The sequence below is a fragment of the Anabrus simplex genome, chromosome 6 (assembly GCF_040414725.1).
Source record: "Anabrus simplex isolate iqAnaSimp1 chromosome 6, ASM4041472v1, whole genome shotgun sequence".
Lineage (NCBI taxonomy): Eukaryota > Metazoa > Arthropoda > Insecta > Orthoptera > Tettigoniidae > Anabrus > Anabrus simplex.
The window spans coordinates 133,821,726-133,837,106 of NC_090270.1; the positions used below are offsets into that span (position 1 = coordinate 133,821,726).

The window sequence follows — 15,381 nt, forward strand, 5'->3', positions numbered from 1 at the left end:
TTTGAAGTCCATGAGTTCCGCGGAGCGCCCCATTCTGTTCTCTTATGATGTCGAATGACTACTGAGGTCGCTGCTATGGAGTACCTGGCGGTAGGTGGCAGCACAATGCACCTAAGATGAAAAACGTATGTTTTTCGGGGTGTCAGGATACTTTTGATCACATAGTGTATAATGATTTTGAAGGGATAAGTTAGGTAGCTCAAAAGTTACACTATTACAGAGAGCACAACTCCTCCAGTCAAGTACATGTAAGGAGCTGGGGCTCCAAAATTTACTACATTCGCAAGAGCGTCTTTGTTCTACACAATTACCTAGGAGACTACTGTCCAAAATTTACAAGATTCAAACCTCTCTGCCGGGCTGAGTGGCTCAGACGGTTGAGGCGCTGACCTTCTGACCCCAACTTGGCAGGTTCGATCCTGGCTCAATCCGGTGTTATTTGAAGGTGCTCAAATACGTCAGCCTCATGTCGGTAGATTTACTGGCATGTAAAAGAACTCCGGGACTAAATTCCGGCACCTCGGCGTCTCCTAAAACCGTAAAAGAGAAGTTAGTGGGACGTAAAGCAAATAACATTATTATTATTATTATTATTATTATTATTATTATTATTATTATTATTATTATTATTATTACTACAGACCTCTCCAAGGCACAATCTAACTTTTACATTAGTCAAATACAAACAGTTTCCACTGTCTTATTCGCTCGATAGTATAAGTTACATTTAAATAAGGAATGTTAAATATTAACAGAGACAATAAGTGCCCATTCTACCTGGCCTTAGTGAAAAAAATAAAATGTTAGAAGGCAAACACTTGAACTCCTTTGAAGTTCACTTGAAAATTCTTAAAACCCTATGTAGGCTTATGGCCCGAAGTTACAGAGGCTAAGCGTATACTGTGGAGGTGACTAGATGGAGAGAAAATTTTAAATTATGAAAGGAAGGAATGTTTTAAATGCAAAATTATAGTTACCCCATTACCAGTTTGAATAGGAATTAACACTCTCTATATCCTAAGTTAGAATAAAGTTCTTAGACTTATTTGAAAATTTACATTGAAAGATTGAAAGGAATTTTGAAACCTTCCCCTCAAGTTAGCTTTCTGAGACTATCACATGATTAAAGGATGTCTACCAATACCTTGAGCTGGTGGGCCTTCCGAGGATGGGCGAGACTTTCCCCCCTGCCCCTGACACACTCTGAACCTCTTGACTGGAGCGATGGAAAGACAACATGGCCCAAAAGGTCCCAGCTTTTATAGCGGCGAGGAATGTTCCAGAACTCTCTTGGCCGAAGCCCCATACACACCCACAATTTCTATTGGTTAATTAATTAAATAAATATAAAAAATTCCTGATTGGCTCAAATTTTAAGAAGCGGGAAGAGAGAGAAGTGCTAGTAACCTTAGAACACCAAAAACAATCTACAAACAATTCAGTTTAGAAAACTTATGAATACCAAAATTCTCTAAATTGTCCATCCTCCCACCAGAGGAGACATCTGATGATAAACGTTCAAACTTCTTCCAATACACAGTTTGAAGTACACGATGCAGATGGCCTTCTAAAAGGTGCTCGGTTTAAATGCACGGAGCGGGTGTACTTCCGGTATGATAGTAATTGAATGTTATACGAGGTTTAGGTCAGGTGTAAGATAGTGTACATACGACACCCCCATAAGGCTGCTTGGATGAAATGTCTGGAATATGGGTGAGGATATTCTTACCTTCAGTAAATTCTCTGCATTTACGCAGCGTCTTTGCCAATCAAGATGTTTTAGCAGGTTATTACCTATCTGCAAAAATAATATCTGACAAAATTCTCTTTAATTGAATTCCTTACATTTTTTCATCAAAATCATTAACTTACATTTACTCTCTTATACAAAAAAATACATTATAAGATGAAAAAGCAAAAGAAAAAAATCACTCTCCTCCATTGTACAGAATCAGTACACTCACATTCCCATCGCCTCACCTACTTCCCCTCCCCCCCTTGACGAAACAAGCTATTGCGTAGAAAATTTCTCCTTCCCACCACTTAGTGACAAAGTGGATATAAAGAACTGGCGTTAGTCGAAATACAGTTGCTGAAGGTAATATACTACAACATCTTATGATAAGTACAGAATTATTTCCGTAATTTATTGAAGTGATAGCAGAAGATTAATACATTCAATATTTGTTCATAACATCACCATTTCTTAATAATTGACTAGTTTACACAACATAAACAAAATTGTACGTATATGCGCGTGATTTAAAGTGATTTGACAGAATCTTATAATGTTCTTGTAGATTGAAACGTCATTAATAGTGTTTATTTTTTTAAATTCTTATGTTATGTTTTGAGCTAGTGTGTTCAACAGACTGAAAAGCTTTTGAGTTACATGTCACCAAAGGCTTGAGGAATCAAATTTTCTCATATTATAGCAGTTTCTGTGCCATGTTAGATAATTGTTCTTGTAAAATACAAATTGAGGTATAGTCTTCCCACATATTTCACTAGTCATTATTTCTGGTGATTAAATATGAGGATGTTAAGGAAGAAAGGACGATGAATTTACCTTGACAAGAACACAAAAGGCTTTCAGATAGTAAAATAGTGACACACACAAAAAAAATCAGTAAAACATTTTAATCCAGTAATGTTCAAAATATCTGTTATGTTGTTTGAATCTATAACGAATGTGTGCACATGTGTATATCTCGGTATAGATATATCTCATTATCTTTTATTGAACTTGATTCATTGCTTGTATTTTGGCTTTGTATGACAAAATGTTTTACTGGAAATTAGAGCAAATATCCACATGCCTCACTTAGCTAGAGTCAGGCATATGCTTGTCATGGGCTGAGAAGTGGATTCTGAGGAACTGGCATTGACGAGGAAAAAGCTCCTCATTGTGATGGTGGCAGTTTTGAAGAAGTAAATTTTTCTTAGTCCTTACATGCTTTTTTTTTTTTTGGTCTTGCTTCTCTTTTCTCTTGCTTGCTCTTCCTGTTTTGTGTTCATCTTTGCATGTGTTCCTGTCATCAAACTTTGATCTAGATTTCAAGAAATCAAGTTGATAAATGATCTTTTGTTGTTCTGAAGGGCTCCGGGTCGCATGGAGATCCAGCAGCTGCTCTCCTGGAAGTATTGGATCCAGAACAGAACTGCAGCTTTGTAGATCACTATTTGAATGTACCGTTTGACTTGTCTCAAGTAATGTTCATTGCAACGGCAAACACCACTAAGAGTATTCCTCCTGCTCTGCTGGATCGGCTGGAGGTTATTCATGTGCCAGGTTATACACAGGTATGCGTTGTCAAGTTTATGATTGTTTTGAATTGCTTTATTAGAATTAATGAAAGGGATAACTGTTATTTTTGAGAAAGATTAACGTCCTTTTTATGGAAAAGAGGATGGATTAAGTATATTCACTAAACAGCATGCAGAGTCTGTGTTATTCCTTGGGAATTGATTACAGTGAACTTGTTAGTGCATTGCTGATTAAGACGTTTTCTCGCTTAGCAAGTCTTTAAAAAATTTAAGTCCCTATTCACGCGATATTAAATCTACAGAGGAACTATTATGGATTGTCTGTAATTTTTACAAATTTCATCCAACGATTACGGCATTACGGTCAAAGGGGAAATTATTACGGAAAAGCAACATTAACATGAAAAAAATAATTTACGAAAGAAAGAAAATAAAAAAATATACAATTCTTTCGAGCATTACTGTTCAACCCTCCTCGTTTCACTGCTTGTGACAACATAAGAATGATGATGAAGCCTCCACCTTATCAATACCTTTATTTATATACTATTAGTTACAGTAATCACAGTACCGGTTTCGACCCTTCGAGGGTCATCCTCAGCTGTCATATACAAATATAGTTATTAAAACATCACATAAGAAGGTGTTGTACATACATGAAAATTGACCAATTTGACAGGTCGTTTAAAATAAATTATATGTTAAAATGGTAAAATGAGTCCTTCTTCAATTATAAAAAGATTATCTAATATAAAAGACAAGTCCTTATTATGTTCTTGTTGATTTGATAAGCGTAAATTGAGATTTGTACTATTGTGTATGCACTAATGTTCTTAAAGTGATCACTATTTTACGTTAAATCTTATAATTAATTATAAAAAACATTTCGAAATTTTATTCTTCTGGTGATTATGTTGCTTATTTCACGATGTCCTTCAGTTAGTAGTATGTGTAGTATGTATATACAAAATGCTGAGTTAATAGTAATACATATTGTAAGTATAAAAAAATTTTGTTTGGTTTGCGACGTGCACCTTAATATGACGTTATACACTATGTCAAGTGTCAAATGGTTTACATTTTTTAATGTCTTAAATGATAGCGTGTGGGCTTCTTTCTATATGTTGTAGGCTGTGATATCTGTAAATAGAAATGAAATGTATAAGAAACGGCGTTTGATGGATTTGTAAAGAGTAAAGTTGTGTGTATTGTACTTACTCTGGGTGTTGACACTATGTGTGTTGCGCGGCAGCACGTCGAGTTCTGTTACGTGTTAGTCTGTGGCTGCTGCTCGCGGCTGTAGAGGGGAAGTTAGGAGGGGTGGAAGGAGCGGCTGTTGGGGGAGTGGGATTAGAGTGGGAGGTGTCTTTGGGCGGTTCTTTTGTATGTATCGGATGTTGTTTCTTAACTCTTTTTAGATAATTACACAACTTGCGAGTAGTACCACTTCATGAGGTACGAAATAGGTTTGTGATTAGTAGCAGCAAGAGGGGGTTCTCCTGTGGGTTTCCAGTACCCATGCGTCGTAACCATGTGAGCAACACCGCGGGTCTGGGCGTTGCCTGTGAGTTGTACCACTATATGAGCAACACCGTGGGTCTGCGTTGCCTGTGATTAGTACCCACTATGCGAGGAACACCACGGGATAGTGTGAGTCCCTGTGGTTAGTACACCTAGGTGAGGAACCTCATCGGTTTGTGTTGGCTATGAGTGGCGCCATTGTGTGAGAAACACCATAGGTTTGCGTTACCTATACGAAGTACAATACTTGTGAGTAGTACCATCTTGTGTGGAACACCGTGAGTCTTCGCTACTTTTGATTAGTACCCCGACATGACAAATACTATGGTTCTACTTTACTCGCGACATGTACCATTCTGTGGGGCCTTAGACATGGATTTTGGACCCCTTTAGACATCAAGCACCCTCGATTCAGGACTGTGCTTTATAAGTGGTCCCTTGGTCAGTAATAGTGTTATTTATGACCTTTTTTGAGTCGGATCCACTGTTTTTGTTTGTTTGTTTCTTGTTTTTTTTTGGGTTCATGTCCATCCATTCATTTTTCATGATTTTTTTATTATGGTCAGTTTTTTTGGAACCTTTGTTGTCATTTCATTTCGTACCATTAGGGGCCGATGACCTCGATGTTAGGCCCCTTAAAACAACAAGCATCATCACCACCTCTTAGGAAAGTTTGATAAAACAGGATGTTTTAAAGTCATCGAGTACTTTCCGTGCAAGTACAGGGCATCTAAAATGCGCACGGTATCATGCTTTCTTTTTCTTTCGTTGCATGAGGTTATGTTTGTCAGTGATTTATCCAAGTGCATTATTTGAATAATGTAAATACACCTCGTTGGATACATTATGGAAATACAGTTGCTTTTTTCCATGGCATTTGAAAAGTTCAGACTGTGAATCAAGGTTAACTGCATGCAGTAATGGGTTTTAGAATATTTTTAAACACGGCAAGGGTTGGTATTTCTGAATTACAAGTTGGCGGTTAATTCAAAATCACGTAATTCGAAGTCTGATTTTTGTGTCCCAATGACTTCGAATTAATGAGGTTTTCCTGTTCTTTGTGTAGGGTAAAGCTTACTACTGATGATGCTAGGTATACAGCAAGTACATGGCAGGTGTTGCAGCGGTTGTGTTCACAGGGGAGCCAGAAGGGTGATGTGGTTTATGGAGAGTGAGAAAGATTTTGTAGCTTGGAGGTTGCCTGTGGGCCTTTTGACACCCTACACCTGTGATCTTCTTCCAAAAGGCCCCAGAGTCTTATTCAGGAACCCACCAAACCTCGAAACATTCTCACTTGCACCGAACCACACCAACCCCCACCCCTTTCTGGCTCTTGCCACTGTGAATACAGCCAATGTAAGACCTGCGATCTGTATGTATATATATTATATATATACACCCAGCACCATTTTCACCTGTAGCATCTTCAGCAAGTCTTACCCCATACAAGGTCATCGTGATTGCACTTCTGTTGAAATATCTTCATTTCTGCTCATTACACCAGTTTAGGAAATCAAATTATTCCATAGAAACAAGCAATTCATACGTTCAAAGAACAAAAGCAAACAAAGATAAACCACTCCACTCAATTATCTGAGTCACCGACACATAACCTCAATGTTGTATTCCTTTAAAATATATACACATGACATTTTATTTTTATGAGAAAATCACAACATTCCAACAACTTCATCCAACATCATGTACTAGCTTTGATGCAGACTCTGCCCAGCTTTCTACATTGACTTCCAGTCTCTGTAAAACCCATAACATTGGTCTTCCTGTCCCCATTCACACCCAGTACCATCAAACCACATTTAATTATTGTTTCATGGTTAAAGTCCTTAAATATGTATCCCCCAACTTCCCACCCTCTTTCTTGTAGAGATTCCGAAGTTAGACATCAGCCGGTGCTCATGTCTAGGAAAACATCTGCCTTTAACAATAGATAACTGTTCTTTTTTCCCCATTCTCGTGTCTTCCCTGTCTTCTCTATCCATTTAACTCACAACAAAAGTCAACAATAACCACTACCATTGTTGTTCTGTCCTTCACTGACAAAGGCTCCAGCCAGAAATCTTGGACCTTTGTCTTCCGTTTGTGTGTGCCATATCCATGTGTTCTAAGACAATAATTTGTTATGGAAGCTATTTCTTTTTAGTTTCGATTTAGTTACTCTATAACGGTTAGGTTTTTCAATTTGTCAAAATGAATTTATAATTAAATAAAATAGCCAGGCTGACTAGTTCAGACGGTAGAACGCTGGCCTTCTGAGCCCTTCGGCAGGTTCAATTCCATCTCAGTCCGGTGGCATTTGAGATGTTCAAATACATCAGCCTGGTGTCGATAGATTTACTGGCACGTAAAAGAGCTCCTGCAGGACAAAATTCCAGCACCTTGGCATCTCCAAAAACTGTAGAAATACGGTAGTTAGTGAAATGTTAAATCAGTAACTTAAATTAATTAAATATAGGAAATACATGGAAAAAAACCTTTAAAGACAGATTATACTGAAAATAATGTAATCTACAGTTAAATGGTTTCTTCTTCAGGTATTTTCTATATTTTATTTAATCATACATTTGTTTCAACAGACTGAAGAACAATGGTTATAGCTTAGGCTGTAAGGCACTGCTCTCCATCCATTTCCAGTACTTACACAGTATATACTTTGCTCTTGTTAGCTTTCTTACCTGAGCAGATAGATAGATACTGTGTTGTTGGTTTCCAGTTCCATATTTACGTACAAAATTCTCACTAATATTTTTTTCTTATTGATATTTTATCCAGGATGAGAAATTATACATTGCTGTGAGACACTTGTTACCCAAGCAGCTGGAAGCTCATGGACTCAACAAGGACCAAATGGAGCTACCTGAAGAGAGCATTAAGATCCTCAGTATGTACTGATTTTTAATCATTTGTATTAGAAATTATTTGTAGAATTTTGGTGGTTAAGATTTTTATTTTTTCTGATTGTGAAGATAGGGAATCAACTTCGTGTGCATGTAATTTTTATTAAAAAAGTAGGCATCTTCCTCTCAAATATATTAATATATTGATTAGTCAATAATTGAAATATCTTTGTGCTTTTAAGATCTCAAGAATATTTCTGTCTTTTAATGGCTGAAGTATAATTTTATATAAGTTCGGTATGCATCCTTGTCTTGAACCATATTCACACCACAAGGAGATTATTCTTTGTTTTGTACTGTGATTACCAAACAAAAGTTTACGGCAAACTTAAGCAAGGCATGCATAGTAAACCGGTGGGAAGGACAGGTTACAGGTTGGATTTGTTCCCCAGAACTGCACCTCTTTCTTACCACTGGAGATGGCTGCTGTTCTCTTCGAGCAAGAAGGAATTAGGAAACAGCCTTATCACAAAATAGCATAATGCCATTGCAGACGCTAAAAATGATCCCCATTTTCGTTTATGCAGACCTGGCATCTTTAAAGGATATTCTATGACACGTATCATAATTCGTCTTCTGTTACTTCACTTACCACTCTCCTAATCTTGTTTTGTAGGGTTTCAGTTGCACGCAGATTGTTCCGATAGACTTCCCATTTAAAATTTTCCTGGCCGGGTTGCGTGGCTCAGACGGTTGAGGTGCTGGCCTTCTGAGCCCAACATGGCAGGTTCGATTCTGGCTCAGTCCGGTGGTTCTTGAAGGCACTCAAATACGTCAGCCTCGTAACGATAGATTTACTGGCATGTAAAAACTCCTGCGGGGCAAAATTCTGGCACCTCGGTGTCCTCGAAAACCTTAAAAGTAGTTAGTGAGACGTAAAGCAAATAACATTATTATTATTATTATTATTATTATTATTATTATTATTATTATTATTATTATTATTATTATTAAAATTTTCCCACAGATAAGTCACACGCATTGAGATCAGGACAATAATCCCTTGCTAATTATCCAGTCACTAAACACATTTCTAATTTCAGCCATAGAATTGCATTCAGTGTGGGCCGTTGCACTGTCTTGATGATATTAGGCATAGTCTCTCTCTTCCATAGTAGCATGTTAAAGAAATGATGCAAACTAGTGCCCAATATAATTTGGAGGTCAGTGTTTCATTAAAAAAAAAAGAAAAGGGTTCCAATAATTCTTCGTCCACTAATGGCTCACTTTCATGTCCTCATTACTCTGAAGGCACACTGAACGGAAGAATCTACACTGACTTCCTTTGGAATGATGCTACCCATTCTGATTCACGATTTTGATTTAAGAACGAGGTGAGTGATTTGGATGCAACAGTATGGTGCACCCTTTCATTGCACTGTACTATGTGCCAAGCAGCAACAGATCTTCTTCCTTTAAAAAAATAAAATAAAATAAAATAATAATAATAATAATAATAATAATAATCATAATAATAATATCAATGGGATATTTGCATGGCCAGCTATGTCCTAGACTGTTACTTTTGGGGGACAATAAAGAATTATGGTCTACCCAGCACAATGTGACACCCGTGAGGAAATGAAAAACAGACTCGGGCAGTCTTGCTCTGTATTTGATAGGTCATATGACCTAAGACATGCCACAACTAGTGTCTAGTCTAGGCTAAAACGCTGTTGAGAAGAAAGGGGTAGCTTTCTGCAACACCTTAATGAACTGATAAACACAGTAATAATAATAATAATAATAATAATAATAATAATAATAATTGTTATAATTGTTACTGGGGTTTTGTGGATCACAGAGAGGTGAAAGAAGGTGTGGGCTGAATGGGTCTGTCTACGAAATTCAAAGAGTTTTTAAAACTTAAAAAAACCAAGGTTATATTTCTTTTCAAATTTCAAACTAAACAAACTTCTTCACTGAAAAAAAAAGTCAGGTACAATAACTATTTTGATACAAAAGCAGAAAACCCCAAAATAGGGAATTTTTAAGTTTTGAGCTTCAAGCTCCCAATTTACAAATTTACAACCTCGCCAATGTTGCATTATTTAGACAAGGACAGAAATATCCCAATTCAAGAGCACTTTGCTCCAACGGTTACAAACACGGCCTTCCAAAGGCCCCACACAATATTAAACAAATACCAGAAAAGAGCTCACATGCTCTCCAAATGTAATCAAGGAGACTGCGCTCCCAATTTCTTACAGCCTGCTCAAGGCAATGTTACATAAAATCTTACAATCTCTGGCCTCTCTAGGCACAACCTACAATTTACCATCTAGTTAATACTGGGGTATCTAATGCCCATACTACTGGGCCTTCGTGGAAAAGAAGAACATGTTATTTTACTGGCCCGAACTTGAAATATATGGAGGCGTACACTTGCGCTCCTTGAAAACCAAGTATAAAACCCTAATTGGGCTCGCGGCCCGATGATACAGAGGCTAATCCCTAGCTACTGAGGTGACTAGAATGAAAGGTTAATTTAATCCATTACAGGAAAAGGAACAGTTACAAGAATGAGTTAGCTGGAAAATTTATGATGTCCAATAATGGACCATTTATATTGGTGTTATAAATTTATTCATTCGGAACAAATATTTCAGATTCCCTTTGGGAATCAACATCTATATCAGCTTACTATGCATGCCTCGCTCAAGTTTGCCGTAAACTTTTGTTTGGTAATCACGGCACAAAATAAAAAATATAATTGATATGTATTAAATAGTGTTGATCTTCAATACGGAATAATATGATTTTTATTACTTATATAATTAGTGCTTTTTTTTAAAATTCATGTTGACGAGGCGGACACATAACATCACCTATTTTTCAGTGTTATGATAATCAAATGAAAGGTTATTATGGACTAGAATAGACCATAACAGTCAAAATAATAAATTCATAATGGGATTCTTTTGCTGTTCGTACTTGAAAATACGAATGGGGTGCCATTGCAATAAATGGGTTCAAAACTACTTTTTAAAAATCCCAAAAATAGAGAAGTTTCCCTGAAACAGATTCCTTAGCAGTTTCACTTACAAGCTCACACTTTAAGAAGGTGGTATCTTTCTGCTTCACGTAAGTCCACTGATAAAGGCCAAGTCTCGGACAAGAACTCAACGAATCCTCAGAAGAGTTCTAAGAGTTCTACTTGCTCATCTGATCCTGCTCTTTTTCTTCTACAACCCCTGATCCTATGCCATGTACAGTGAAACCTCGATTCTCCGTTTTTCGAGGGACCATGAAAATAAAACGTACAATACGGGAAAACGGAAAATCCGGGAATGAATGAAAACCATCAACAATTTGGCTAAACATCACAAAAATGAAATATGTATAATTATAATCTTACAAAACTCCTAAACCAAACTACAGCCCCAGTGGGACTTTGCCTGCCAAGCGACCGCTGCTCAGCCCGAAGGACTCCAGATTACGAGGTGCGCACGGTCAGTGCGACGAATCCTCTCGGCCGATATTCCTGGCTCTGTAGATCGGGGTCGCCATCTCACCATTAGATAGCTCCACAATTAAAGGTAATCACGTAGGCTGAGTGGACCTGGAACCAGACTTATATCCAGGTAAAATTGTCTTACCTGGTCGCAATCGAACCCGGGCCTCTGGATGAGAGGCGGGCATGTTAGACCACGAAACCGCATTAATTACCGGTACGCGAGTACAAAATCTCGATACTTTATATTCAGTTTTACAGGGGAATCTTCGTCAGTTTCCCGTGAAAACTTCTTTCATTAGGCTTTGATTAGGCTAGCCAAACTCTTTGAAAAATCTAATAACGCCAAGCCAAACGACAATCGACCACAAGTAGTTTTTAAGTCTCTCATCTAATAAAATAAAGCACATTAGATACGAAAGCACCCAAAATGAATGCGAAATCCGTTCATTTCTTAATCTTTCATTGTAATTTGGTCTCCGGTATACTGTTCGTAGTCAGTTTCTGGAAATCTCGTACCGCGCAGATTAGGCCTACGTCGACTTTTAAAGGTTATGTTGAACTCGAAAACATGGTTTTCGTATGTAAGTATCAATTCTTAAAAGTTCTCGAATGCATTATATTCAATTCTGCGCGTCACAAATTCAATCAAATTGGAAAGATAAAAGAAATATCAAAACTTCAGAAATTACGGTTATTCGTGACCTTGAGGTCATCTGGAAAGCGCGCTCGCTGCACATGTCAGTACGAGTTTGAAATTATACCAACCATTTAAAATGTAACGTGCGCAAATAAAACGACTGCGGTTTTTGGTATTTTAACACGAAAACGTAAAATTCCCAGTCTTACATTAGGACCTAAACAGTAATAGACAATTCCAAGACCTCCCATGGCTTTCTTTTTTTAAAATTACATTTAGGTGCAACATGTGTTTTGGTCTCGCTAACATAATCGTGTACGATAATATCAAAAATGCTGAATTTGTGTTAAGAAGCAGTTTCGATTCCTGCTTGAAAGCCCAGTTACTCTGCAAGTGCCCTGAGCAAAGTGCCAAAAACCTCTTCGGCAGTTCGATCGAAAAAAGTAAAAATATAAACATCTAACCCTGGACATAATATGGACGTTTTATAATTGCGAACATTTGACGAAACTCGTTCCGTCTTCAAGCAGAGCTGTCGAAATGCGCCGTGTCTCCTTGCAATTGTTGTCGCCACTCTCTGTTTTATGATTTTCCGAGATTCTCTAAACAATACCACCCGAATGCAAGTTCACCTCCGATCGCTTTTCCAGTACCGGTACAGTACTTGCTTTAATTATCGCAGGCGTTAACGCCAAGATCCATAAATATGCCATAGCCGTCCTTTTGTGAGATACAGTTTATTAAAAAACGATTGATCGAGAATTTAGCGTTGATGGGACTGGATTTTCTGGACGGTTGATCCGGGAAATCGTTTCTTCGAGGAACGGATAATGCGGGACTTTTACAACGTGATTTAATTACGATGCTCGCGGGACCACGTAATTTGAACACATATTCCGGGAAAACGTATTTTCCGGGAACGGATAATCGAGGTTCCACTGTACATCCAAAACTCGTTATTGAGACAAGTCCAAATCTAAGAACAGTGAAACCTCGTTAGTGCGTTCCTCATTAACACGCTTTCCCGCTTAGCACGTCGTAAATTCGAAGTCCCGATTCTTATCGCATTAAGTCTATATAAAAATACCTCACCTATAGCGACACTAATTTTCGCTATTACCGCTTAGTATGATCACATTTTTCCTAGCCTTGAAAATGTTTTCGTCATCCCTTGTGAAACAAACTTGGTTTCCAACTTGGGTAAGATCCGTCGCTACAGTTGCATGATTACGGAAAAAGTCCTTACATTCGTGAACTTCACAGGATAAGTTGCACATTTGAGGAGCAAGCTGGTAAGGCTCCAGCAAGATTGCTGAATAACACAGTGAGTCTATTTGTGCTTGTATTTCGCATTCCATTCAGAAGTTACAAATTTATTTTGTGTTGAGTGGTACAGTGAATTGTAGCGAATGTTTGTCGCTTGATACGGTACCATATATCACGATTCGGAACATATAAACATACCTATTGGATCACGAATTTTGGCTATCACCGCTTAGTACGATTAGTTTTTTCCTAGCCCTGAAAATGTTACTTGTCATTCCTTGTGAAAGAAACGTGATTACAACTTGTGTAACAGCCGTCGCCACAGTTGCGTGATTGCGGAAAAAGTGAGCCTATTTGTGCTTGTATTTCACTCAGAAGTTAGAAATTTATTTTGTGTAGAGTGGTACAGTGAAGTTTTTTCACCTGATTTGGTACCACTAGCCTATATCTGGATCAGGAGCATAATCGTGTGAAATTGACTAGCGTGATAGCCTAGGTATGGATATGGAAAAAGTGAAATTCCTTTCTAATGAAGACAACTTTAAAATCTTTCAGAAAGTGGATTAGCATCCACATTTTTAAGTACGCAGAGATTGCGAATGTTGAACTCATACCTTCGAGTTTTGCCTTGATCGATTCAACTGTGTCGAAGTTTTCAAAATGGCGGCCATAGTAATTCTATTGCAGTCGCACTTGGCGGAATACAACCTCCAATTCATTGTCTAAGAGTGTAACCAGAAAATAATGGTTCATAATCCACTGCTCCGGAATAAAAGACTTCTACTAACAGTTGTTTTATAAAAAGTGTGATCTACAATAATACTTAAATATTTTTATTCGCCCCATGCATTTTTTTTCATATTTGTTTTTAGGTGTTTTTCACACCGTTCAGTGCACTTGTTATTCTGCAAGCCCCAGCAGAAAAGGTTTTCATATTTGTTCTCTCGTGTTTTTCACACCTTTTAATACTTTCCTCTCATCTTGAGAAATAGTAGATATAGTTTTCACTGTACTTGTGGATATAAGATGCATACCTGCCAATTTTTACAGTTTATCTGTAAAATTTATGGAAATTGCATTATTTTATGGTTTTACGGATTTCGCGGACAAAAATTTGAAACGTTAACATTTGATAATCACTCCACTTCCGTACACTTGATTGTTTGCATGGGTTGTAGGCAAGTCCACGATAGTCGATAACTCATTCTTTGATATGACATTCCAAGCTTGTGTCAATGTCATACCTTCATATGTGCATATACCTGTTATGTTATGTGAGCCTCTTAGACTGATTCTGATGGTTCTGTCAGCTTCCGCTTCAAGGGAGCCATCTGGTGATGAATGAACGTACCATTTCCACTTCTGTTGGGTAACGTCTAAATTTAAACCTCATTGTTTTAGTAAGCCTTTCTCGTGGACAGTGAAGATTCTCTTCTGATGACGCAGAGCAAAGTTCTCTGCGAAATGTAAAGAATATCACCTTATTTTTTTGACATGGCATTAAGTCCAAAAGCCTGTATCATATCTATAAGGCAAATTTTCCTTATACGTGAGAACCTTGGAGAATTCCACCAATTTGTGCCTTTGTTGTGGAATGACGAAGAAAAATTCATTTATTTATTCATTCATTCATTCATTCATTTATTTAGCTTCCATAGACTGTACAATTACATATTTTGAAATATGCCAACATTTTTGAAAAAGAAGAAAAAGAAAAAACAGAACCACCAAATACCTCATTGTTAGGACAGCACATCTTAATTTTTTTAAATAATAAATAATATTAATAACTAATATTTACAGGACAAAATAAAAATCTATTGGTGTCGAGTTAATAATGTGTACATAATCAATGTGACATTAACATATTTTTAAGGCTATATACTAGATATTAAGAACGTTTACAAGTTAATAAGTAATAGCATCATTACCAGCACTTCGAGGGCCCTGGGACCGCTACGGTAGCTGTGAAGGCCCTTCAGGAACTCTGAAAAGTGGTGGCAAAAAGGGGCTCTGGATAAGACGCAGCAGGTCGTTATGCTACTTAGGTTTCAGAATGGGTAAAGGAAAAAAGTAAATAAATGCAATGTAAATTTTAATCTTATACCAGTTGTACAGTATCATTTGAAGTAATTCCACATAAAGTATATCAGTTGACTATATTTGTAAGTAGTACAGGAGATATTATTAGTAGAATTTTGTAAACAATATAAATTTACTAAGGATGAGCTGTGTGTTTAATAGAAAAAATTGTTAGCGTAAATTGTATAATATTGTATTATAGGAAAATTTTGTTCTCTTGTTAATTTAATATTTAG

At 37.2% G+C, this 15,381-nt stretch overlaps 1 protein-coding gene across 2 annotated transcripts in view; it reads left to right on the plus strand.

Moving 5' to 3' along the window:
* Nucleotides 1–15,381, plus strand: part of LOC136876197 (lon protease homolog 2, peroxisomal) — a 212,228-nt gene that overhangs the window by 113,559 nt on the left and 83,288 nt on the right. For both annotated transcript variants that reach the window (XM_067149939.2, XM_067149940.2), the window contains 2 exons: nucleotides 3,100–3,303; nucleotides 7,579–7,687. In XM_067149939.2, the coding sequence (XP_067006040.1) occupies nucleotides 3,100–3,303; nucleotides 7,579–7,687 (313 nt within the window). The remainder of the gene's footprint in view (nucleotides 1–3,099; nucleotides 3,304–7,578; nucleotides 7,688–15,381) is intronic.